The sequence below is a fragment of the Rhinatrema bivittatum genome, chromosome 1, assembly GCF_901001135.1.
Source record: "Rhinatrema bivittatum chromosome 1, aRhiBiv1.1, whole genome shotgun sequence".
Lineage (NCBI taxonomy): Eukaryota > Metazoa > Chordata > Amphibia > Gymnophiona > Rhinatrematidae > Rhinatrema > Rhinatrema bivittatum.
Window position 1 is genome coordinate 446,484,439 of NC_042615.1, and position 24,439 is coordinate 446,508,877.

At 45.8% G+C, this 24,439-nt stretch overlaps 1 protein-coding gene across 6 annotated transcripts in view; it reads left to right on the forward strand.

The window, feature by feature from the left end:
• Positions 1–24,439, forward strand: part of KDM4C (lysine demethylase 4C) — a 1,194,550-nt gene that overhangs the window by 1,108,984 nt on the left and 61,127 nt on the right. For all 6 annotated transcript variants that reach the window (XM_029605175.1, XM_029605140.1, XM_029605184.1 and 3 more), the window contains one exon: positions 21,320–21,490. In XM_029605175.1, the coding sequence (XP_029461035.1) occupies positions 21,320–21,490 (171 nt within the window). The remainder of the gene's footprint in view (positions 1–21,319; positions 21,491–24,439) is intronic.

Genomic DNA, 24,439 nt, shown 5'->3' on the forward strand with positions numbered 1-24,439 from the left:
AATCAGGTTCAATTTCTCAGAATTTACAATGAAACCCGTGACTGAGGAAGTTGGATTGTCTTCTGCATGGCGTTCAACACTTCTGCCTCTGAAGTTCCCATCACTAAACAGTCTAGATAAAGGAACACATGGACACCCTGATGATGAAGATGTGCTGCTGGTAACACCAGGCATTTGGTGAAGTGCCTTGGTACTACCCAGAATCTGGAAGGGAGTACTTTTCACTAATGGTGAGATGAATCCACCACAAAACAAAGATAGTGCCATTGGGGGGGATGAATGGGTATGTGAGCATATTTGTCCTTCAGATCCAGGGCACACATCCAGTCTGCCACCTGAATGTAAAGCAGGATAGTGTAGAGAAAGATCATCTTGAATTTTTCTCATAACAGGCTCTTGTTCAGACTTCATAAATCCAGGATGGGCCTCAATATTTCCAATTTCTTGGTGTTAAAGAAATAGGAATAGAACCCCTAGCCATATTAAGGATGGACAGGATCCATGTCCACTGTATGAGATGTAAACTCACTTCAAGATGGAGTTATTTAAGAGAGATCCGTATTGAAGACTAGACAATGGGCTAGTGCTAGAAGATGGGAGAAGCACAATTGATAACCAAATTCAACAATGTTGAGCATCCAACAGTCTTTGATGATCTTTCGCCACTCCTACAGGTAAAGATGAATCCTCCCCCTACAGGAGAAGCTGACTTCTGGACAATGGAGTTAGTCAGAAACTGGCTCAGGTTTGGGCTGGACCTGTTGCGGTGTTTTCGACTGATATCCATGCTCTGGAAGTTTCTGTGGAAACACAGATGAGCATGATAACCCTGGAATTGGTGGAAAAGCGTCTCTGGAAATAGGAACACTTAAAAGCAAAGTAAGGATGCCTCAATGATGATTGCTGTTGTGTGTTGCTCCTTGATTTGAGAGACCCGTCTCCCTGAGTTTGTCTCTGAAGATGTGATCCACAGTGTAGGGTACTTCTTCCAACTAGTCACGTATGTCTTCATATAGACTATTGGTCCTTAACCAAGCCATTCGGCGAGCTCCAGTGTCTGCTGCTGATCATCTAGTTGCAGTGTTGAACTCTTTGCATAGGGAACAAATGAGATGACGGATACCTGGAGTGACCTGTGTCCTCTAGACCTAGCAGTGGTTTCAGCTTTTGAATGCAATCATGTAAGTATTGGTGAGTTGCAATGCGATCCTTGAGCATTAAGTGCTGGAAAAACTTTTGCCCACTAACAGGCCAATTCAGTAAACCGCGCGGGAGAGCCGGCACTCCGAGGCGAGCGCCCACTCTCCCGACGCGCGCCCAGGCCCCTCTCCTGGTCGCGCGATTCTGTATGCAAATGACGGTTCGCCCTAATAAGGAGGTGTTAGGGACACTAGCGTGTCCCTATCGCCTCCTTATTGGCAGAAGCGGCGGCTGTCAGAGGGTTTGACAGCCGACACTTAATTTTACTGGCGTCAGTTGTCGAACCCGCTGACAGCCACGGGTTCGGAAAACGGACACTGGCAAAATTGAGCATCCATTTTCCAACCCGCAGGCCATTGGCAGATTTTTTTTTTAAAGATGTATGTATTTATTTATTTATTTTTATATACCGTGTTCGAATTGCATATCGCATCGGTTTACATATAACTTAAAAAGTGCAGGAAGTCAAGCATTTCCTTTTGTGTGGTACATAGAACACTAGAAACAGTAACGTGAGGAGTAACAGTAACATGATTAAAAAACCATGGTGGTAATAGTAATAAACAGTTAAATAACATTTGTTATTGTAATAAACAATATGGTAGTGATAGTAATAAACAATAAATAGCATTTGTAATCATACTAAACAGTAAATAACATTTGATGTAGGGTGTATCTGTAGCAATGGCATGGGGAACATGTTATATATATACATATATGGTGAATCTGAGACAGTGTGAGTATGTTACAATATTAGGTGTTAGGGAGAAACATCATGATAGAAATAGCATAGAGTGGATAGACATTTAATTATGGTGTTTTGGTGTTACGGGTGGTATTTTCCTTGCCTGTGGGGGTTGGGGCTTGGTTTGGGGTTCGTTCGTGTTTGTTGTTGGGAAGGCTTTGCGGAATAGCCATGTCTTGAGATTTTTCTTGAACGATTGGGAGGATGGTTCTGTTCTTAGTTCTGTGGGGAGTTTGTTCCATAGGTGGGGCTGGCAGTAGATAGTGTTCGTTCCCTTGTTGGTATGCATTGAGTGGCTTTTGGGGACTGTGTTTGTAGAAGGCCAGCGTTTGAGGAGCGCATATTCCGAGTGGGATTGTGTAGGTGAATGGGGGTGGTAAGCCAGTTGGTTTTGTCGTTATGGAGAATTTTGTGAATGATGGTTAGAGTCTTGTACTATATTCTCTGAGGGATGGGTAGCCAATGTAGGTCTTTTTGAGGCCTCCGACTTAATATCGCTATGATATTAAGTTGGAGGGTGTACAGAAAAGCAGTTTTTTCTGCTTTTCTATACACTTTCCCAGTGCCGGCCAAAATTAACGCCTGCCTTTTGGCTGCACATTTTACTTTATATATCGTGCGGAACTAACTAATAGGCTCATCATGTTGCGGGCACTATTAGTTTCGGGGGGGGGGGGGGGGTGGACGCGTGTATAAGATCGGTGTATAAGGGGTAATAATAGCACGTCGAAAACGCGCGTCCAAATGGGCTAATTGTGCACTCGGCCTGAGCGCAGCGTACTGAATCGGCCTATGAATTATCTAGCAGCCTAGGATCTTCAGGATATCCTTGTCCAGTTTGCCCGTTTCAGTATTGATTCCACTACAGTTGATTGATGGGGCTGTTGTACTACTACAAAGCCCAAAGTCTTCTGAACGCTGTATGTAAAATCCATCTTCCTGGTCACTGGGGTGCAGGTGACCAGATTTTCCCACATTCTTGTTAGTAACTCTTACAGGATTGAGAATACTGGATCACTGCAGGTTCCACCAGAGTGTCCAGGATCTGGAGAAGGGCGAAGATTTCTATGTGGGAATCTTTGTGCTTGTGATCATGGACTCCCAGGGATTTTCCAAACTTATCCAAAAATCTGGAGTATAGGGAGGTCTTAGGGCAGTGACAAGTGCTCAGAAGGTTCAGAAAGGGGGTCTTAAGGAATCTCTGTAGGTCATTCCTTCAAATGAAGAGATGAGGGGGCACTAACCCAGGACCCCCAGTGATGATGAAGTTGACTAAGGTGAGGTCGTCTTGGGGGAGAATATGCCTGGAAATGTTCTCTGAATGGCTGGACTCCACAGCAAGAGAATGATGAGGGCTAGATTCAACCCATGGAAATTTTGATGCTACATCCCTTGGCATGGGGGCAAAAAGGACTCCCCCTTGAGGAAGAAAATGTGATACTTTGGACAGAAGAGGTTGAAAAGTGCTCTTCTTTTCCTTAGCTGCCAGGGAGGCAAAGAAAGGCTTCACTAACTCCATCACTTGGTCTAAAAGCTGCCATGTCCTCTGGCTAGGAACCTTGGGAAGAACATATTCTTCTGAAAGTAGTATAACTACTTCTTGAAAGGCTCCCGCTGGAATCTGAAACAGTTGCCCCAGAAGGGGAATGTGCATGGAGATCGGTGGCACCACTGAGCAAATAGGTTCCAATATCTCCAGATGAAGATCTTGTTCCAGAAGCCTCGATAGTGATGTGGGAGGTAAATAAAGCACATCTCATTCTAGACTTTCAACTCTTCTGGAGTGCATCAACAGAGCCAGTGAGTGTTGCACTGACTTGAGGAATAACTTTATGTCTAACTTTATAAAATGCTCCAAGTCTCTTGTCCTGTATGCATGTCTTATTAGATTGCAAGCTCTATTGAGCAGGGACTGTCTTCTTTTTTGTGTTTCTATAGTGCTACGTATGTCATGTAGTGCTATGGAAATGTTTAGTAGTAGTAGTAATAGCTACATCATAGCATCGTGGACCAGTGCATTTACAGTGCCTATCCATGCTCTGAGGCCCGAAGTGTCATGGGTTCCCAGCCTCGATGTGTTCAGGGCGCCAAGGCTCAATGTATTGATAGCATGGGGCTGGGAACCCATGATGCTTCGGGGTTTAGTGTGTTGATGGCTCCATTGCTCAGTGCATCAATGGTGCTAGAGCCCCATGTGTCAACAGCACCAATGTAGCTCAATGTGCAAGGCAGACCCTGAACATTGCTTTGATAGGAAGACCACACCATCAACTTTGAGAGTCTACGCTCTAGAAGGAGGATCAGGTACAGCTCTTTACAGACTTGTGTAATGCCTCCATCTTCAAGGCTCTGGATCCGTGGTGACATCCGGCAAGAATGGTAACAATTAGGTGCTTTGTGATCCAGCCATAGTCACTGGTAGCAGATATTGTGGCCTTTGATGATAGACATCTTTTTGCCACACACATAATCCTTGAAGCCACTGAGGACAACCTTCTTAGGAGATGGTTATCCTTTTTTTTTTTATGGGTTTTTTTTTCATGTTTGAGCAATGAAAACTGCTGTTGAGGGGCTGCTGAGGCAACAAGGCAAAACAAAGTTTTAAAATTTAAATAATTCTGAAAAAAGTATGCCAAATACTAAAAGAAAAACAGAGAGAGAAGGTACATGTCCATGCAGTAGCTTGGATGAAAAAAGAATGAGGACTCCCGAGGCAGCGCCTGCATATGAACTCCCACACATGCTCAGTAGAGCAAAAGCTCTATAAGCGAAGAGAGAAGAGTCCATTCAGCGCAGTCAGATGACATCACTCGTGTCATGACTAATTCAGCTGTGCTTTCCAATGAGAATCTGTGTTACATTTGGCAAGCCAGTTTATGAAATATATTTACAGGACTTTGAAATCAAAACATTTGACTTTATCTGGTTCACTTGTTCAACAATTAGAAAAAACTAATTTTACTTGCAGTGATGCATATACTCTTATATAATACATAAAATACTTTGTGTTTTCTATTATGCAATATATAAAAAATATCTTGTTATCAGTTAAAAATGTTACTCTTAGTCTTTAATTTTAAAATGATTTAAGATGCTCAGCCGATATGCTGGGGAGGGCCATATTTAGAAGAGAGTCAGGCACTTTTTTTTCCCATTTTGTTTCTAGTCCATAGCATTAAATTATCTCACAAAAAAGTTTAGCTTACAAACTAAGAGTAACATGTTGTGTAATACTTGCAGCATGTTCCAGTAGGATTTGGTATATCTGGGATAATTTGGTATATCTGGGATAAAAGAATCTTAAAAACTAATTAATAGAAAAATAGTTTAGTTAAGAGAGGATAAAGTTTTTTTTCCTTCGATAAGCAGGTCATTTAGCCATGCAGCGTGGTTGACGTCATACGCGATGTCACGAGGAGGAGCTTTACTCTCTCAGCTTGAAGAACTTTGCAGTGCGCCTGCACCAGCATTCCCGTGCTCCTCGTGCCATCTCCTCAGTTTTTGTTTTTCCACGATTCCTCACAGACGCGTAGAGCACTCTCTCGAGTCTCCTGACAAAAAAAAAAAGAAGAAAGAAAGATCATGACTACTATCATCATGCCGAAGAGCCCGGGATTTAAATATTGCCAATGCGGCAAAATAATGTCTGTGACCAATGGACATAATTATTGTTATTTATGTCTCAGTTCCAACCATAACCAGGCCGCATGTAAGGACTGTGGCAAAATGACCCCACGGGCTAGACGTCAATGGTCTGAAAAAATGGAGAGGTTGAGGCACTCATCATCTTATGCCCCCTCTGCTAGTGACAAACGATCGACGCAGTTGCTGGGTAAGAGAAAACCCCGGTCCGAGACTTCATGACATGCCCATTCAGCAGATATATATATGGCCACTCAGCATAAACGGCGTCGGCGGCAAAGACGTTGATGCTTCATGCTCTGAATGCTACTTCTGAGCCTCCACCTGTGACGCAATCCAAATCAAACTCTGCGTCGATCATAACCATCCCGACACCAGAGCACAACTCTCCTCTTCCGACACACCCAACGCATGTGTCCTGCGCCAGTAAATGCTTCAGTGGCTACGACGCACTTCAATGCAACTAAAAGGCACTCAATGCACATGATGCATAAGAGTCGAAAATCTTCCAAACTCAACGCTGTGTCGCATATTCCGAAACATAAGTCTGACAAAATACCTCACAAGTCTTCTTCTAAGACAAAACATCTCTTGCCCCCTTCTCCCACCTCTTTTGCCCCCTTTAACTCATTTAAATGCTCCCCACCCCACATCTCCACAAAGGTGTCATCAGTCTCCCATATCTGTTTTCTCTGATATAGACCTAGAGGACTCAGCAGGTACCTGGGATTCATCACCAGATATTGCATGCCTGATGAAAAATCTACCTAGCCACTCCAGGGAAAGATCAGCCTCTCAACATAAGGTCTTAAATCAAGATTTCATTAGTACTCCAGGCAAAAGACCATGCAAGGATGATGTAAGTAAAGTCCCACCTCATAGACCATCGGCCCAAGAAACGATGTCTCAGATTACAATTCTTCTAAAGAATTTTTTCCACGGGTTGCCTTCACATCCTTCCACACACATTTCCTCGTCTCCTTCTGAGAAATGTAAAATTTCATCACTACATGCTTCTCCTTCCTTATCATTAAAGGAGCCATCCCCACAAGATTCGGCTTCACCTCTACTTTCTCCCCATGAAACTCCTCCAGGAAATTCTCCCTTATTTCTGAACAGTTCTACTGGATTCCCAATGGATCCTCCAGAAGATCAGCCTCAACCATCTTCACCGCTAGAAGATATCACTTATTCCAAATTTCTAGAGAAGTTGGGCTCAGCCCTAAAAATAGAAAGCCGAAAGTTCTCAGACCCCAGATCTGAAGTTTTGGGAATCTTACAAATTTTGGATATACCAGCTGAACCAACTGCTTTTCCTTCTCACCAGATTTTGGAATCTCTTATGGACAAAACCTGAGATACCCCGCATCTCGTACCTCCAGCTTCCAGAAAACTGGATCTCAAATTCAGGATGCAGAAAACTACTTACTATTCTAATATCCAAATTCCTCACAATTCAGTTATTGTGGAATCAGCAATGAAGAAAGCTAAGAAAAACAGGCTGTATTCCAACACTCCACCTGGGAAGGATAACAAAAATTTAGATGAGTTTGGCTGCAAAATCTACCAGAACTCCATGTGCGGATCCCATATTCATGAACACCAGTTCTATATAGTTCAATACTTGTATTACTGTACCCAACAACTAAAACCATTCATAACATCTCAAGAGGATGCCCCCTTTCCGCAGCCTTTTCAAGACTTACAGGAAGGGTTAAGACATCTGCTAAGGACAGCATATGAAGCCTTTGATACATCTGCCAGATCTTTGGCTATTTCAGTATCAGCTAGAAGACTGGCTTGGCTACGTGTAAGCAGCATACGAGAGGATGTCCCTGACAAGTTAACCAATTTGCCTTGAAGACTGGAAAATCTCTTTGGAGAAAAACTCAGGGACACAGTTTCCTAAATAAACAACAAAATTTGGCAGTCCAATCGTTGACATCTCCTTTAGAAGCGCAAATAACATCCAGGCGTTATTACAGCCAATACAAAAGAGGGTATTACTATAGAAGACCGTACAGTTACTATCAACTGTACCTTCAGAGTTATAGACAACCACCTTACCAACAACCAAAACCTCAGGCTCAGCAACAGGCGCAGAGACCTCGACAAAGAACCCAGAGGCAGCAGAAAATTCAACCGGCCTCCATCCAAGCAATCTTTTTAGATCCACTTGCCACAACAACAATTCAGCACATGGTCCGCAATCACCACGGACCAATGGGTAATAGATATAATCTTACAAGCTACAGTTCAAATATTTCCTAAGACTACCACTTCCTGTTCAACCCAGAACATCTCATACACAGAACCCCTCACTAATTCAGGAATTGAGATTGCTTCTTCAACAGAAAGCAATCCGATTAGTTCCTTTCTCACAAAGAAAAAAGGGTTATTATTCCCAATACTTTCCTCATTCCCAAGAAATCAGGGGGCCTTCATCCCATCCTGGACCTATGTGCGCTCAACAAACATCTCAAAAAGGAAAAATTCTAAATGATCTCTCTCAAGACAGTCCTTCCGTTTCTTCAAACCAACGACTGGATGTGTTCCCTAGACCTGAAGGATGCATACATGCACATTCCAATTCACAAAAACCTCTGGCATTACCTATGTTTCCAAGTTGGGAATCAACACTATTAATATGAAACATCTTGCTGTTGAGGCACACTTGCGCAAAAAGGGAATAAAAATTGTTCCCTACCTAGATGATTGGCTAATCATCTCATCGAACTCTCAAGCCCTCTAGTATCATTTGGAGGAAACGATTTTCTGTCTAGAGAGTCTTGGTTGGATCATAAATTATGAAAAGTCGCAACTTCATCTCTCTCAGGATCTTCAATTTATCAGTTCAAGAATTCAGACTCCCATTTCCAGTTTCTCCACTAGAATAGAGTTAAAACTCTGAGATACCTATGTCTATCTCTCCACCATTAAGGTTTCGCTGCCATACGCCAAGTAATGGTTCTATTAGGTCACATGGCTGCAGCCATTCATGTAGTCTGAACACACGATTACACATGAGGTGTCTCCAGTGGGGTCTAAAGACCCAATGCAAACAACTGACCCAACCAGTGTCCCAAAGAATTCAGATTTCTGGGTCCATGAAAAGGGACATTCTCTGATGGCTCAGTCCTTCCGTGTTAACCAAACACTCTCCACTAAGGCAGCCTCCTCATTAACTCATCATAACGACGGACGCATCAACAAAGGGATGGGGAGGCCATCCCTTCCACTTAGAAACACAAGGAGTATGGTCCCCAAACTAACAATGTCTTCAAATAAACCTGCTGGAACTCAGACAATAAAGAACTCACTACTTATGTTCCAGTCATGGATACGGAACAAATCCATGATGATTCACACAGACAACCAGGTAGCAATGTTCTACATAAATAAGCAAGGAGGGTCAGGTTCCTTGACTTTTTGCAAGGAAGCAATTCAGATATTAGAATGGGACGAAGGACAATGGAGTTTTCCTTCAGGCTTCCTATCTTCCAGGCCTTGCAAACACGAAAGCTGACAAACTCAGCAGAGTTTTCCACCTGCATGAATGGTCGCTAAAACAGTCAGAAGTGAACAAGATCTCCGCTCGCTGGGGTACTCCAAAGATGAATCTTTTTGCATCGGAAAGCAGCAGGAAAGTCAAGAAGTTTTGCTAGATTATCCCCAGCATATACAGGCCATCTCAGGATGCTTTCCTAATACCTTGGACAAACGGCCTCCTATACACTTTTCCGCCAGTCCTGTTAATCTCACGCACAATCCAGAAATGTATATCGGACACAGCAGATTTGATTCTCATCGCACCTGCTTGGCCGAGACAACCATGGTATGCTTATCTTCTTCATCTTTCAATCAGTCCACTGACTAAGTTAAACAACAATTCCTTTCTACTTTCACAGAGCGAGGGGAATCTCATACACCCCATGCACTCATCTCTTCACTTGACGGCATGGAGATTGAACGGGAGGTATTGAACGAACTAAATATTCCTTCCAATATCACAGATATTTTGATAGCAGCCAGAAAACCTACCAGAAAAAATTACACTTTCAAATGGAGGAGGTATTCTGCTTGGTGTAACCAACAAAGAGTAAATCCCTTTGAATGTCCTCCGCAAACACCACTATCGTACCTACATACATTATCTCTCTCCGGTCTAGCAGTTACATCTATCCGTGTACACCTAAGTGCGATAGCAGCTTACCACTCAACGAGAAACAGATCATTCATCTCTTCTCATCCTCTGATCTCGAAATTCATGAAGCGTTTAAATCACATACATCCACCTATTCAGAAACCTCCAGTTCGCTGGTACGTAAATCTGGTCCTCGAAGCTCTGATGAAAGGTCCATTCGAACTTATGTCGTCCTCATCCTTAAAATATCTAACCTTGAAATTCCTCTTCTTGGTAGCCATCACCTCGGCAAGGTGAGTAAGTGAGCTCCAAGCATTGGTGATCAACTTCCCTTATCTACAATTCCACCACGAAAAGGTCTTATTACGAACTCACCCTTCATTCCTACCGAAAGTAGTCTCATCATTTTAACTTAAATGAATAAATCTCCTTACCAGTCTTTTTCCTGAAACCACATTCTGACCCCCATTCTGACTAAATAACACCCAAAGGGTGTCGAGCACGCTTGGATAAAATGGAGAGGCTCTTCGGGTCTCCAAAACCTTCCACTCCAGCTTTGGTATACTCGACACCCAAGGACTGTGGGGAACCATCTCGTCTCTTCCCCTGGCAGGCTCACTATCCAGTACCCCTAAGGATCGGGAAAGGCAGATCAATCCTCTGTGGTCTCTCCCCTCCCACAGACTTCAGGGTCATGGTCGTCTTCGGCGCCGGGGAAAGTCCGAGCCGAGCGTCAGAAGTCCAGGATGCATCAACACCGGTCACCATCTCGTCACGATTTCGGTTCCAGAGCACCGGCCACCAGAGGCCCCCGGTAGCCCGAGGAATTCTCCACCACTATGATGCAGGGCGCCGTGGCAACTCATGGACCTGAGGACATGCCAGCAATGCCTCATCCCCCTCCATCAGTCCTGATCACCCAGGACTTCCAGGAGGAGCTGGACCGCAAGGTTCAGTTGGCATGGCTCAAAGCACTCCAGAGTGTTGAGCTGCGGTGCCACCATCCCCCATACCGGTGCCCGAGCCTCCGCCATGAATGGCTTGCATCCCTGCTGGTACATCTGGATGTCCTTCTTGGCGCCCTACCGACACAACCATTATCCAAGTGGCCTTCGATGCCTCCTCGCCTACCGATGCCCTCCACCGGAGCAATCCCAATTCCCGGGTCCAGCAAGGAGGATGACACCTCGGGCACTGGGCACCCTTGCCACTGTTCCCCTGGCCATCGCCGGTTCCCCTGGCATACCACGATTGATGCCCCCCTTGATGCCGGGAGTCCCATTGATACCGTCAGTACCCCCATGGCCTCCGATGCCCTTGGGGCCCAGGCCCGCTGCCCCTCACGGCCCCCACCCTTTGCACCCAGTCCCCAGCGAGGAGGAGGGTCCTTATGATTTGTGGGGTGGTGACTCTTTGGATTCATCCTCAGAGTTCTCTGACCATCCCCACCCAGATCCTTCCCTGCCGGAGGAACGGCATCTGTCTCTGCCCGAAGACCTGTCGTTTGCCAGCTTTGTAAGGGCAATGGCAAAGGCCATCCCCTTCCAGCTCCTGTCAAAGGAGGATACCCATCATAAGGTGCTGGAGGTCCTCTAGTTCATTAATGCTCCAAGGAAATCGTGGCAGTGCCTGTCCACGACATATTTAAGGAGCTCCTCCTCCAAACGTGGGAACACCCGGTGTCGATGTACCCGGTCAACAGGAAGGCCAATGCCACCAGTCAGCTGTTGTTGAGTCCACCCTCAAGAAAGCTAGACATTCCCAGACGCACACTTCTGCCCCTCCAGGGCATGAACACAGAGAACTCGATGGCGTAGGGAGAAAAATGTTTCACGAGGCCATCCTGGTGGTCTGCATTGTGGCCTACCAGCTGTACATGACCCAATAGAACCGCAATCTGTGGAAACATGTCCAAGACTTTGAGGAAGGCCTTCCCTAACAGCAGCAGGAATCTCTTGTAGCTATTGCCGCGCTGGGCTTTGAGGCGGATAAGCATTAGGTGAGGTCCACCTATGACATGTTCGAAACCGCAGTCTGCCTGGCTGCCAGGGGCATGGGCACCAGACAGCTGGCTTGGCACCGAGTCTCAGGACTCCGGCCAGAGGTTCAAGACAGGCTCGCAGATCTCCCTTGTACAGGCAAGAACCTGTTTGAGGACAAGGTGAAGGAGTTCATGGCGCAGCTGAAAGATCAGCATGATACTCTTCAGCAACTCTACACCAGCATCTCAGAAGGCCTTTCCTCTGCCATGAAGACCTCCAGGCTGGGCTCTCGTCAGCCCTTTCACCAGCCGAGAAAATACTAACCTCCAGCCACCCGTGCTCTCCTGCCTTGGACCACTGGGCTCTGAGGACCCAACCAGCCCCCCAGCAGGCCCCATCTACAGGCTTTTGACTGGCGGCGAGGGGGCATGAGCCAGACGTGTGGTGGTGGTGGTTGCCTACCTCAGGTGTTGCTCAGGTGTTGTGCTCGGTCCATGTCTTTCCATACCTGGACGATTGGCTCATCTGGAGCGACTCCCACTCCGGGGCTTTGCAAGCACCGGTCCTGATGGTTCAGACTTTGCAGATGTTGGGGTTTGTCATCAACTTTCCCAAGTTTCATCTCTGTCCATTTAAACAATTAAACTTCATAGGCACCAGGTTGGACACAGCACAAGCAAAGGCCTTCCTACCCAAGGTCCGGGTAATTGCCCTCTACTCGCTAGCTACCCTTATTCACAACATCAAGAGGGTGCCAGCCTGCCTACTGCTCCACTGGGCTACATGGCGGCCTCCGTCCATGTGACCCCCTTTGTCCGCCTCCGCATGAGAAACCCTCAGTGGGCCTTGCAGTCCCAGTGACAACAAGCATCCCAGGATCCTGGAAGCTCCAGTTACGATCACAGATCCCCTCCACTCCTCCCTGGTCTGGTGGGAAGCCCTCCCCAATTTGGAAAGCAGACTTCCTTTTCAACCCGCATCGCCTCAGATGACCCTCAACACCAATGCCTCTCCTCAGGGGTGGGGGGCCCACACGGATGTCCTGCACTCTCAGGGCATCAGGACTGCAGCTGAGACTCACTGTCATATATACTTTCTGGAGCTTTGGGTGATCTGGTACGCCTTGTGGGCCTTCCAGGACCGGCTGTCCTCCAGGGTTATCCTCATCCAAACGGACAACCAGGTGGAAATGTGGTACATCAACAAGCAGGGCAGCACGGGCTTGTTCCTCCTCTGCCAGAAGGCAATGCAGGTCCCTTTTCAGAGGGATATATCTACGGACCACCTACCTGCCTGGTCACCTAAACCACTGGCGGACCACCTCAGTCGGTCCTTCTAGCCCAGGGGTCAGGAACCTTTTTGGCTGAGAGAGCCATGAACGCCACATATTTTAAAATGTAATTCCATGAGAGCCATACAATATGTTTAAAACTAAATACAAGTAAATGTGTGCATTTTATGTAAGATCACACTTTTAAAGTACAATAAGTCTCTGAAAATATTACACCAGGCCTTAAGACACCAATACATCTCCTATTAGGAAAACGGACCAAGTCAGGCTGCTATAGAGTCCTACACAGAAACTACACGCCAGCAGAAAACCTCACCTGAATCACGTGCTGTCCCTCACCTAACATAGAATAAAGAGACCAAAACACATAACAAGAAGCATGCAGAAAAAACTGAATTGGAAACTGCAACAAGCCAGAGTCTCTGTATGCAGTGTAACAAAGGAAAAAAGAAACATCACCCATCCTTATAAAACAAATCAAGAAATATAAAATCATCAGCAGTAAAACTGTACTAACAAAAAGAACATATTTCGAAACATCTGATGAGTGGAATATCCAATAATTAAAAACTCATATAAAACATTTCCAGATACCAACAAAATATTTCAAAATAGCAGACACAAAGACCCAGTAATGAAAAATAATAAGGATACAAAAATGTTTTTGCTCTGCATACCTGGGAACGTTTGATATCCAGGTGTCCTGAGATTGTTCTGAATTAGCAGGAGGCGGGGTGGTTTGCTTGGAACTTTCTCCTCTCTCAGTCACATACCAGTGCTCTCTCTCACACTGGCTCTCAATGACACACCTATACACACATGCTCTCAGTACTCACATATACACATGTTTTTTCTCTCTCACTTATATAGGCTCTTAATTACACATTTACACACATGCTGACTATCTTTTCACGCTTACACACACACACAGGCTTTCAATCACATAAATACATGCTGTCTTTTTCTCTCACACACAGACTCTCATTCACATGCTTACAAACATGTCCTCTCTTTCTCTCATTTACACACAGGCTCTCAATCACATACTCACATGCTCCATCACCTAAACCAGCTCTCAGTCACACACAGACACACATGATCTCTCTCTTACTTATACACACGGGTAGATTTTTAAAAAATGCGCATTCGCGTACTTTTGTTGGCGCACCAGGCGCAAACAAAAGTACGCTGGATTTTATAAGATACGCGCGTAGCTTATAAAATCCTGGATCGGCGCGCGCAAGGCTGCCGATTTTGGGCAGCCAGCGCGCGCCGAGCCGCGCAGCCTGCCTCCGTTCCCTCCGAGGCCGCTCCGAAATCGGAGCGGCCTCGGAGGGAACTCTCTTTCGCCCCCCCCTCACCTTCCCCTCCCTTCCTCTACCTAACCCACCCCCCCGGCCCTATCTAAACCCCCCCACCTTTGTCCACGGATTTACGCCTCCCGGAGGGAGAAGTAAATCCACGCGCGCCAGCGGGCCGCTGGCGCACCGAGACGCAACCCGGAGGCAGTTCCGGAGGTTGCGGCCACGCCCCCGGACCGCCCCGGGCCGAAACCACGCCCCCGGGCCCGCCCCCGAAACACTGCGTCCCGCCCCCAAAATGCCCCGTCGATCAGCCCCGCCCCGACACGCCCCCGACAAAAAACCCCGGGACTTACGCGAGTCCCGGGCCTCTGCACGCCGGCAGGCCTATGGAAAATAGGCGCGCCGGCGCGCAAGGCCCTGCTCGCGTAAATCCGGGCGGATTTACGTGAGCAGGGCTTTTAAAATCCGCCCCACAGGCTCTTAATCATACATACACATGATTTCTCTCACACACAAAGGATCTCAATCATACACACATACTCTTTCACACAAACAGGTTTTCAATCACAAACTTACACATACAGGTTCCCAATGGTAAACTTACATTCATGCTCTCTCTCTCTCACAGGCAGGCTCTCAATCACAGACATACTCTCACATATACAGGCTCTCAATCATTCACATACATGCAATCTCTCACTCACACACACAGGATCTCAAACACACATGCTTGCTCGCTCATTCACTCTCTCTCTCCCCCACCCCGCGAACTCGCGGCAGCAGCAGCCTCCTCCCAACGCTAACCTCCTTCATTTTCAGCCCTCGCGGAGGCGGAGTCCCATCGGTCGCGGTTGAAGCTCTTCATTTTCCTCCGAGCCGCGCTGCAGTCTTCTTTTCGTCGGACACTAGCGTGGCCTCTTCTTGCCGTGCACGCACCCGATGCTCTCCACTTCCTCTTCCGGGCAGCGGGCGGGAAGAAGAGACCACACTAGCGTTCCCGGGGTGGGGGTGGGGGAGAGAGAGAGTCAATGCCACTTAGAGGTAGTACATTCTCTTTAGGGTTTCTTTAAGTATTTGTAATTTTTTTGCATACTTTTTTATGTTAAATGTAATGCTCACCACTTCCTCTTCCGGGCCGCGGGGGGGGCGGGAAGAAGAGAGCATGCCGGTGCCGCTGACTCCAGCTGTCCTGCCGCATTCCGCCCGGGCTGACAGCATTTTAAGCCCTGGCGGAGGAGGACCGGGGAGCAGCTGAGTCAGAGGGGGCTGGAAAGTGTGGCGACAGTTGTCTGCGAGCCAGATGCAGCCCTCAAAAGAGCCATATCTGGCTCGCGAGCCATGGGTTCCCGACCCCTGTTCTAGCCACACAAGTGGTCCCTGTGGCAGCAGACTTGTTCCGCTACTGGGGTACACCGGACATGAACTTGTTCGCTTCTCCCCACAATCACAAGGTGAGCAGATTCTGCTCCCTGATTCCAGAGAAGGGCCATCCGGCCTGCAATGCCTTCTCCCTTCACTGGGGCAGGGTCTCCTGTATGTGTACCCCTTTGCTCTGCTCCTCTTCAGAACTCTGATGAAACTGCAAGAGGGCGGGGGGGACCATGATCCTAGTGGTACCCTCCTGGCCAAGTCAGGTGTGGTTCCCTCTTCCCCAGGACCTGTCAGTGAGCGCACCTGTCCCTCTGGGGATGGCTCCTGACCTCATATCGCAGAACCAAGGCACCCTGTGCCACCCAAACCTCTGGGCCCTGGTCCTCACAACGTGGATGTTGAGCACATGATCCTTCAACCTTTTCAGCTCTTGGAGAGTGTGTTCAAGGTCTTGATTGACAGAAACCTTTCACCAGAAGTCTTACAGCTCGAAGTGGAAGTATTTCTCCATCTGGTGTGGTGGTCACGGACTGGACCCTTTCTCCTGTCTGCTCCCCCGCCTGCTGGATTACCTCTGACATCTGTTCGAGTCTGACCTTCAAACCAGCTCGGATCACATGCACCTCAGCGCCTACCACCAGGGTGTCACTGATGCACCCGTTTCAGTCCAGCCTCTTGTTCAGACCTGGGCAAGGGGCGGCCCGCGGGCTGAATCCGGCCCGCCTACGGTCTGTGACCGGCCCGCCCACTGCTGAGAGCAGACTGGGAATGAGGCACGCTGCCTTCCCTTGCAGAGGGAAGGCAGCAGTTCATTCTCCGCTCCCTCGCTCCCCGATTGGCCGGCCAATCGGGGAGCGAGGGAGCGGAGAATGAACTGTTTTTTTTTTTACAGCGTCTGGTGGGGGGGAGGGAGTGACTCAAGCGAAGGCACGCTGCCCGATTGGCCGGTGCTGGGCAAGGCTTGCCCAGCACCGGCCAATCGGACAGCGTGCCTTCGCTCGATTTTCTTTCCTACATATGTCACAGTTCTGCCTTTCGTGGTCTTTTTTCAGGGGTCCCCAACCACCGGTCCGCGGCGCGCGCTCCCAGTCTCTCCCGCTGCCGTTGCCGCTGGGCTGTCAGCACGTTCAAGCCCAGTGGTAACGGCAGCGGTGTTAGAAGTCAGTGGCGTAGCCACGGGTGGGCCTGGGTGGGCAAGTGCCCACCCAACTTAGACCCAGGCCCACCCAACTGGCACCGGAACTGCAAGGCTGTCACGGGATCCCATCCCCGCGACAGCGAACAAGAGAACCCACGCCTCGCGCGCCATCACGGCACACATGGGGAAGCGCTGCTGCGGCCGTATGGCCAACTGGTCTTCCTGTTGAGAGGGGGGGGAGCGGAAGCGCCTCGCGCAGCTTCCGCTTCCTCCCCCCCCCAATGCAGGAAGATCAGCTGGCCTCTCCTGCTGCCACCCGTTCTCCTGCTATCTTCGGGCCAAACGGCCCGCCGAACTTCATTCTCCCCCAAAACAGGAAGATCAGCTGGCCTCTCCTGCTGCCACCGGCCTCCTGCTATCTTCGGGCGTCGGGCCGTATGGCCCGCCGATCTTCCTGCTTGGGGGGAGGGAGGAAGCGGATGTTGTGCGCTGCGCTTCCGCTCCCCCCCCCCCCCCCGACAGAATGTTTGGCGGGCCATACGGCCCGACGCCCGAAGATAGCAGGAGTCCGGTGGCAGCAGGAGAGGCAGCTGATCTTCCTGCTTTGGGGGGAGGAAGCAGAAGCTGTGCACGTGCTTGAATGTGTATGTGTGGATGAGAATGGGAGTGTGTGTGGGTGAAAACTGGAGCCTGGGTGTATATGTGGGTGAGAATGGAAGCTTGAATATGTGGGTGAATGGGAGCTCGAATGTGTGTATGTGTGGTTGAGAATGGGAGCCTGGGTTTGTGTGTGGGTGAGAATAGGAGCTTGAATGTGTGTATGTGTGGCTGAGAATGGAAGCTTGAATATGTGGGTGAATGGGAGCTTGAATGTATGTATGTGTGGGTGAGAATGGGAGCCTGGGTTTGTGGGTGGGTGAGAATGGGAGCTTGAATGTGTGTATATATGGGTGAGAATGAGAGCCTGGGTTTGTGTGGGTGGGTGAGAATGGAAGCTTGAATATGTGGATAAGAATGGGTGCTTGAATGTGTGTATGTGTGGGTGAGAATAGGACCTTAAATGTGTATATGTATGGATGAGAATGGGAGCTTGAATATGTGTGGTTGAGACTGGGAGCATGGGTTTGTGGGTGAGAATGGGAGTCTGGGTTTATGTGTGTGGGTGAGAATGGGTGCCTGGATGTGCGTCTGTGTGTGCATAAGAATATAAGCCTGGGGAGGGGTGAGAAAGTGAGAACTTGTTTGTGTGTCTGCAGAGAATGTGAGCTTGGGGGGGGGGGAGGGAGAGCATATGAGAGTGAGAGCTTGAGTGTGTGAGAGGGAGTCTGTGAGAGAAAGTGTGTGTGTGTGTGTGTGTCTGTGTGTGTGGAAGGGAAGAAGACAGTAATAGAAGAAAGACACTGAAAAGGAATTAGGAAATGAGCTATAAGGGAAAAAGAGACCAGGACCAACTGATTAGAAAAATACAAAGATCAGACAACAAAGGTAAAAATATATATCTATATTTTGAGATGTTAGCAATTTAAATATAAGCAACACAACCGCTCTCTCAAAATTTATGGACAGGTAGGAGCCGTGTATAAAATCGTAATAATAAGAAGGCTAAAGTACCACAAATCACCGTGAATTATGTTTGTATCATTAAGTAAACCTCATACTTAGGCATAGATGTGAATGCTATGCTGCATAATTTGGCATTATTTATCAGTAAAAAAACAACTAGTAGACCTGCATGCCTACAACCCACCCATGTTAACCTTGTGCCCACCCAAAAAATCAATTCTGGCTACGCCACTGATGTGAAGAGAGTGAGCATGAGAGTGAGAAACCTGGGTGTGTGTGAGACTCAGCATGGGAGGGAGAAGCCTGTATATCTGAAAGAGAACTTGGGAGTGGGAAGCCTGTGTGTGTGTATGCATGAGTGAGATCAGGTGACTGGTGTGTGTGTGTGAGAGAGAGAGAGAGAGAGAGAGAAATAAAGTGATTATGGGAATGAGAAGCCTGTGCATGTGAAGAGTGAGCATGGGAGTGAGAAACCTGGGTGTGTGTGAGACACATCATGGGAGGGAGAAGCCTGTATATCTGAAAGAGAACATGGGAGTGAGAGACTGCTGTGTGTGTGTGTGTGTGTGTGTGTGTGTGAGAGAGAGAGAGAGAAAGAAAGTGATTATGGGAATGAGAAGCCTGTGCATGTGGAGAGAACAAGCATGGGAGTGAGAGACTGGTGAGTGAGTGTGTGTGTGTGTGAGAGAGAGAGAGACAGAGAAAGTGATTATGAGAGTGAGAAGCCCATATATGTAAGTAGAACACGGGAGTGGGAAGCCTGTGTGTGTGTGTGTATGGCATGAGAGAAACTGTTCAGGAAGGTGACTGGTGTGTGTGTGCCAAAGACTGTTTGGGAGATGATTGGTGTGTGAGAGACAGAAACTGGTCATGGGGGCATGACTGGTATGGTGTGTGTGTGAGAGACATGGGCACTAAGGAAGAGGACCATAAGTAAGTGAGCTTAGCTTCTACTGCTGCTTCTGGTGTGTGCCACGGCCTGCAGGGAAGGGGAGTAGGAGAGCTGCTGGAGGGGGTAAGTAAAGGTGGCTTTAAGTTTATTTTTCTTGACTGCCATTTTAATTGTGTGATGTCTGCTTTTTTGAAATATTTTAGTGGTGTTTGGAGAATGTTTAATAGTTTTTATGAGTTTTTAATTGTTGGATGTTATTCCTTTCATAGCTGTTTTGAAACATTTATTCTGCTTATTAGTATAGTTTTACAATTATTTCTGTGTGGGGATCTATAGTGCTTGCTAGTTCTGTTTTCCTAATAAGAGGTGTATTGGTTTTTAGGCCCTGATTTAATATTTGTAGTGTTGCCTTTTCATAGATAGGGTTGTTCCTGTTTGAGTGTATTCCATAATACAGGTGTAACTGTGTGCGGATTAGTTTATGTGCATTACTACAGATCCTGGGAGTATGTTAGGTCGGTTCTGTGTCTGTTACCGAGATGAGATATTTTGCTAGCATGTAAGAGTTTGTATCGGTCTTATTTGTTGTGTTTTCTCAGAGGACATGCATTGGTGGTAAACTGCTGTCTTTTCATAAGTAGGGCTATTGAGAACTGAGTTAATTATATTAGTCTGGCCCTCTAAAACCATCCCAATTTCTCATGCGGCCCCATGGGAAAATTAATTGCCCACTCCTGCTCTTGTTGGATGCTTTATGCAGGGTGTTGTTCAGCATAAATGCTTTAGCATTTATTGAAAGAACTTTAGATGGCTCTAAGAGAGGAGGAAGATGTAAGCAGATATGGATGCAATTGTCATTCATGGTGTTAGTTTTTTTTTTATTTCATGATAAATTATACCGATGGGGGTCACCTATGGGCCCCAACAATAGCTTGTATATACGTGGATGATTTTAAAACTAAGTTTATCTATGATTTCATGTATGTGGAGCTATTGTCACATGGAAACGATTCATAGACAATATAGTTTTTTTATTTGGCCAAGGTCAATACAGGAATAACTGGAAATTTGTGGAATGCTAAACCACTACCACATCAAGAATATATTTCACTTTTGCATTACACTAGTTTTCATTCATGTAAGCTTAAAGATAATATTCCAATTGGGCAATTCCTCTGTCTTCGGATGTTTTGCTCATTGGTTACAGGGTATAAACATTGGGCTAGTGAATTTTCTATTTTATTTATTTATTTAGAATTATATTCCGCTTTTCGCACTTTTTTCAGGGCTTCAGAGTGCAGTTTAAAAACCAAGGAAATACAAACAAGTTAATTCGGAGGGCATATAAGTGAGCTCTCTATGCGAATAGGGATAATTTGTTGATCACTGTGATAAGATATTAATATGGGGATAGATTTTAAAAGATGCGCACGAGCACATAGACGTTCGGATTTTATAACATGCATCCACATGTCATAAAATCCATGGGCCATGCATGTGCGGACGGCGCGCATGGGGGAGGGAACTTCCCTACCTAAGCTCCCTCTCTCTTCCCCTCTCATCCCCATCCCCTAAACCCTTCATTTAAACTTACTTTTTTTTTTTTTTTTTTACTTACTGCTCCTCTGGAGCAGAAGTAAGCTGTGCTCATCAGCCACCGTTCTGCCCCGTCCCACCCAGACCACGCCCCCCCTGCTCGCCCCTTTTTCAGGGCCCTTTTGAAAATGTTCAGGTGCCAGAATTTGCGCATGTGGCAGTTTTAAAATTTGACTGATAGTGTTTTATATAATTTGATGATAAGAAGGTATTAAATTGGGGTTCCTCTTTTGCTTTAGGTATATATGTATAATGTGAGAAATTTGTATGTACCTTCAGATGGGGGTTTATACTTCATAAATATTCACATCTTTCAAGTTTAAGATTTCATATTTATAATAAGCACAAAGTTTTGCAGATGGATTGTGTTTCTGCCTTGTAAATTGTGATAAGAGTTTCCCCAACTTAGTTCTCCAATTGACACTGAACGTTTTATATTTCTGTCTTGAAGAGAACCAACTTAAGTGAGAAGGATATATCAGTTGGTCAGACTGTCATCTCAAAACACAAGAATGCAAGATATTACAGCTGCAGAGTGACCAAAGTTACAGCCCAGACTTTCTATAAAATTGTGTTTGATGATGGATCCTTCAGCAGTGACACTTTTCCAGAAGACATTGTTGTAAGTATATGAAATGATTTCAAGTTTTGTAAGTATTTCTCTTGCTCATTGACTTGTAATAGTACCCTGTGTATGCTGATCACAGAGTGCTTCTCCACATCTTCCAATGAATTTCCAACCATTTATTTATCTTTAAAGTGGCAATGCTAGTAATGATTTTAAAGAATTAATTTGGCATTGAAAACTAGCAAAATAACTTACCTCTCTCCAACACCTTTTTGTTCTGATTTGTGGTTTATTCCTGAGGCAATGTTAGTGCTTTAGATACTGTAATTTCTCTTCTTACTTAGGCACTCCCACCGTAAGTAGTCTGGTGCTATTACCAATCTTTGTGATTCCTGCATGAGGTTTTGACAATGTTATCTAAAACTTGAATACAACATAAACAGCTGAGGAGGAGACGGTGCAGTAACGATTTTTAAAACACAGCAATATGTTCATGGCTTATTAGTATAAAATATGAAAATTACAATAAAACAAAGATACCTGGAATGAGATATAGCGGATGAAATAATAGTCATGAAATAGGAACATCGATATTTTGAGAATTGCAACTACTATTGATGCTTTGATTACTGCCTCTGCAATTCACTGAATTAAACAGCACTAATCTTCTGAAATCTACTTTTTTTCAAAATAACTATATTTAATACACATTAAAGTGATGCATAAAATAAAATCATTACTTAAATTTGTCATGTTTCTTTTTGCTTTCCATTTTGTCTGCTGTTATATTACAAATAATGTGACTGCCAGGGCCACTTTTACCATGACTGCATTGTCTAGTGCCCTGAATCTCCAGTAACAGAGAAAAGTCCTTTGCTTAAAGCATGCAGGGAACAGGAGGGGAGAGGTAAGCCTGGAGAAGACAAAAAAACACAGCAAAGAAGAGCCAGTTTGCTCCCTAATTCAGCCCTGCCCTGTTGTCATTCAGGGACAGGAGCGAAGGAGTGAGCTTAGAGCAGACATTGTAGAGCAAAGATTAACAACTCTGCTCGCTTCCAGGCCCTCCTTCTCCTGTCACCCTCCCCAACCCCTTCAGTCTTCAGGGAATATGAGGGTTCTAGAGTGTACAGTAAAGCAAAGAAAAATTCCAATATTTTTCTGCATATTTCTTTTTCTAATTTGTAGTCACTTTTTTTTTTTTTTGTAGTGACCAAGGCAAACAGAATGTTAGGAATTATTAGAAAGGGAATGGTTAATAAAACGGAAAATGTCATAATGCCTCTGTATCGCTCCATGGTGAGACCGCACCTTGAATACTGTGTACAATTCTGGTCGCCGCATCTCAAAAAAGATATAGTTGCGATGGAGAAGGTATAGAGAAGGGCAACCAAATGATAAAGGGGATGGAACAGCTCCCCTATGAGGAAAGGCTGAAGAGGTTAGGGCTGTTCAGCTTGGAGAAGAGACGGCTGAGGGGGGATATGATAGAGGTCTTTAAGATCATGAGAAGTCTTGAACGAGTAGATGTGAATCGGTTATTTACACTTTCGGATAATAGGACTAGGGGGCATTCCATGAAGTTAGCAAGTAGCACATTTAAGACTAATCGGAGAAAATTATTTTTCACTCAACGCACAATTAAGCTCTGGAATTTGTTGCCAGAGAATGTGGTTAGTGCAGTCATTTATTTATTTATTTATTTATTTGTTTGTTTATTTAGAAGCTTTTCTATACCGATATTAGTGGGAACATCATATCGGTTTAAATCAAACTGAAGGTAGAAATTACATAAAACAGGGGAAGGGATTGCACTGACTAAAAAACTAGAGAACTAACTAAAGGAAGGCGAGAAATAGAAGCTGCAGAAAAACGATAACATCATAACATGAAAAAATGTAAAAATAGCATAACATCATAATATGAATATTAGTAGTTTAGAGGCAAAACGACTGAGGGGATGGATTTGGGGGGGGGGTGTGTCCTAATCTGGGTATGCCTGTTTGAAGAGCCAGGTCTTTAACTTTTTCTTGAATTTGGTGGTGCAGGGCTCGAGGCGGAGGTTCGCAGGTAGTATATTCCAGCGGGTGGGGCCTGCGATGGACAGGGCTCAATCCCTAGTGCAGGATAGGTGTGCCTTTTTGAGGGAAGGGATATGTAGTGTGCCATTACGGCTAGTTCTAGTAAGATGGCTAGATTGTGTGAAATGGAGTGGCTTGTCAAGCTAGTTAGAGTTGTGTAGGTTAGTGTAGCTGGGTTCAAAAAAGGTTTGGATAAGTACTTCTTGGAGAAGTCCATTACCTGCTATTAATCAAGTTTACTTAGGGAATAGCCACTGCTATTAATTGCATCAGTTGCATGGGATCTTCTTGGTGTTTGAGTAATTGCCAGGCTCTTGTGGCCTGGTTTGGCCACTATTGGAAACAGGATGCTGGGCATGATGGACCCTTGGTCTGACCCAGAATGGCAGTTTCTTATGTTCTTATGTGTCTGCTAGCATGGAGGGATCTGTAGAGGGATATGTGGCAGTTCAGCTTCTTCTATTTTCCTAATAGTTGGTATGTTGATATTTTAGGATGCAGTGGAATATTTGCAGTGCTGCCTTTTCATAAGTAGGGCTGATGCTATTTAGGTTCTAATTAGTACTGTTTTGGTATTGCAGATTTGCTATATGGATTCTGAGTGACATTTTTACAGGAATCTTTGTGTTACTTCATAAAGTATCTGATAAAGGAGAAAGTTTGCGTCACTATTACTGAAGTGACAACAGAATTTCAAATTTTTTCTATGGTGAATAAGGGAAGAAAATTTCAGCCCAAACCATTTCAGAGCAATATGGATTTATTTTAGTTTATACATTAATGGATTTTATGATATTATTTTTATAGTCCAACCCCCAAAAATCATAGCTGACACAATCCTCAGATACTGTGACATGTTTTCTGAAACATTTACTTTGAGGGTAATTTTAACAGTCCAATTAGAAACTAAATGCATACTTCAGCC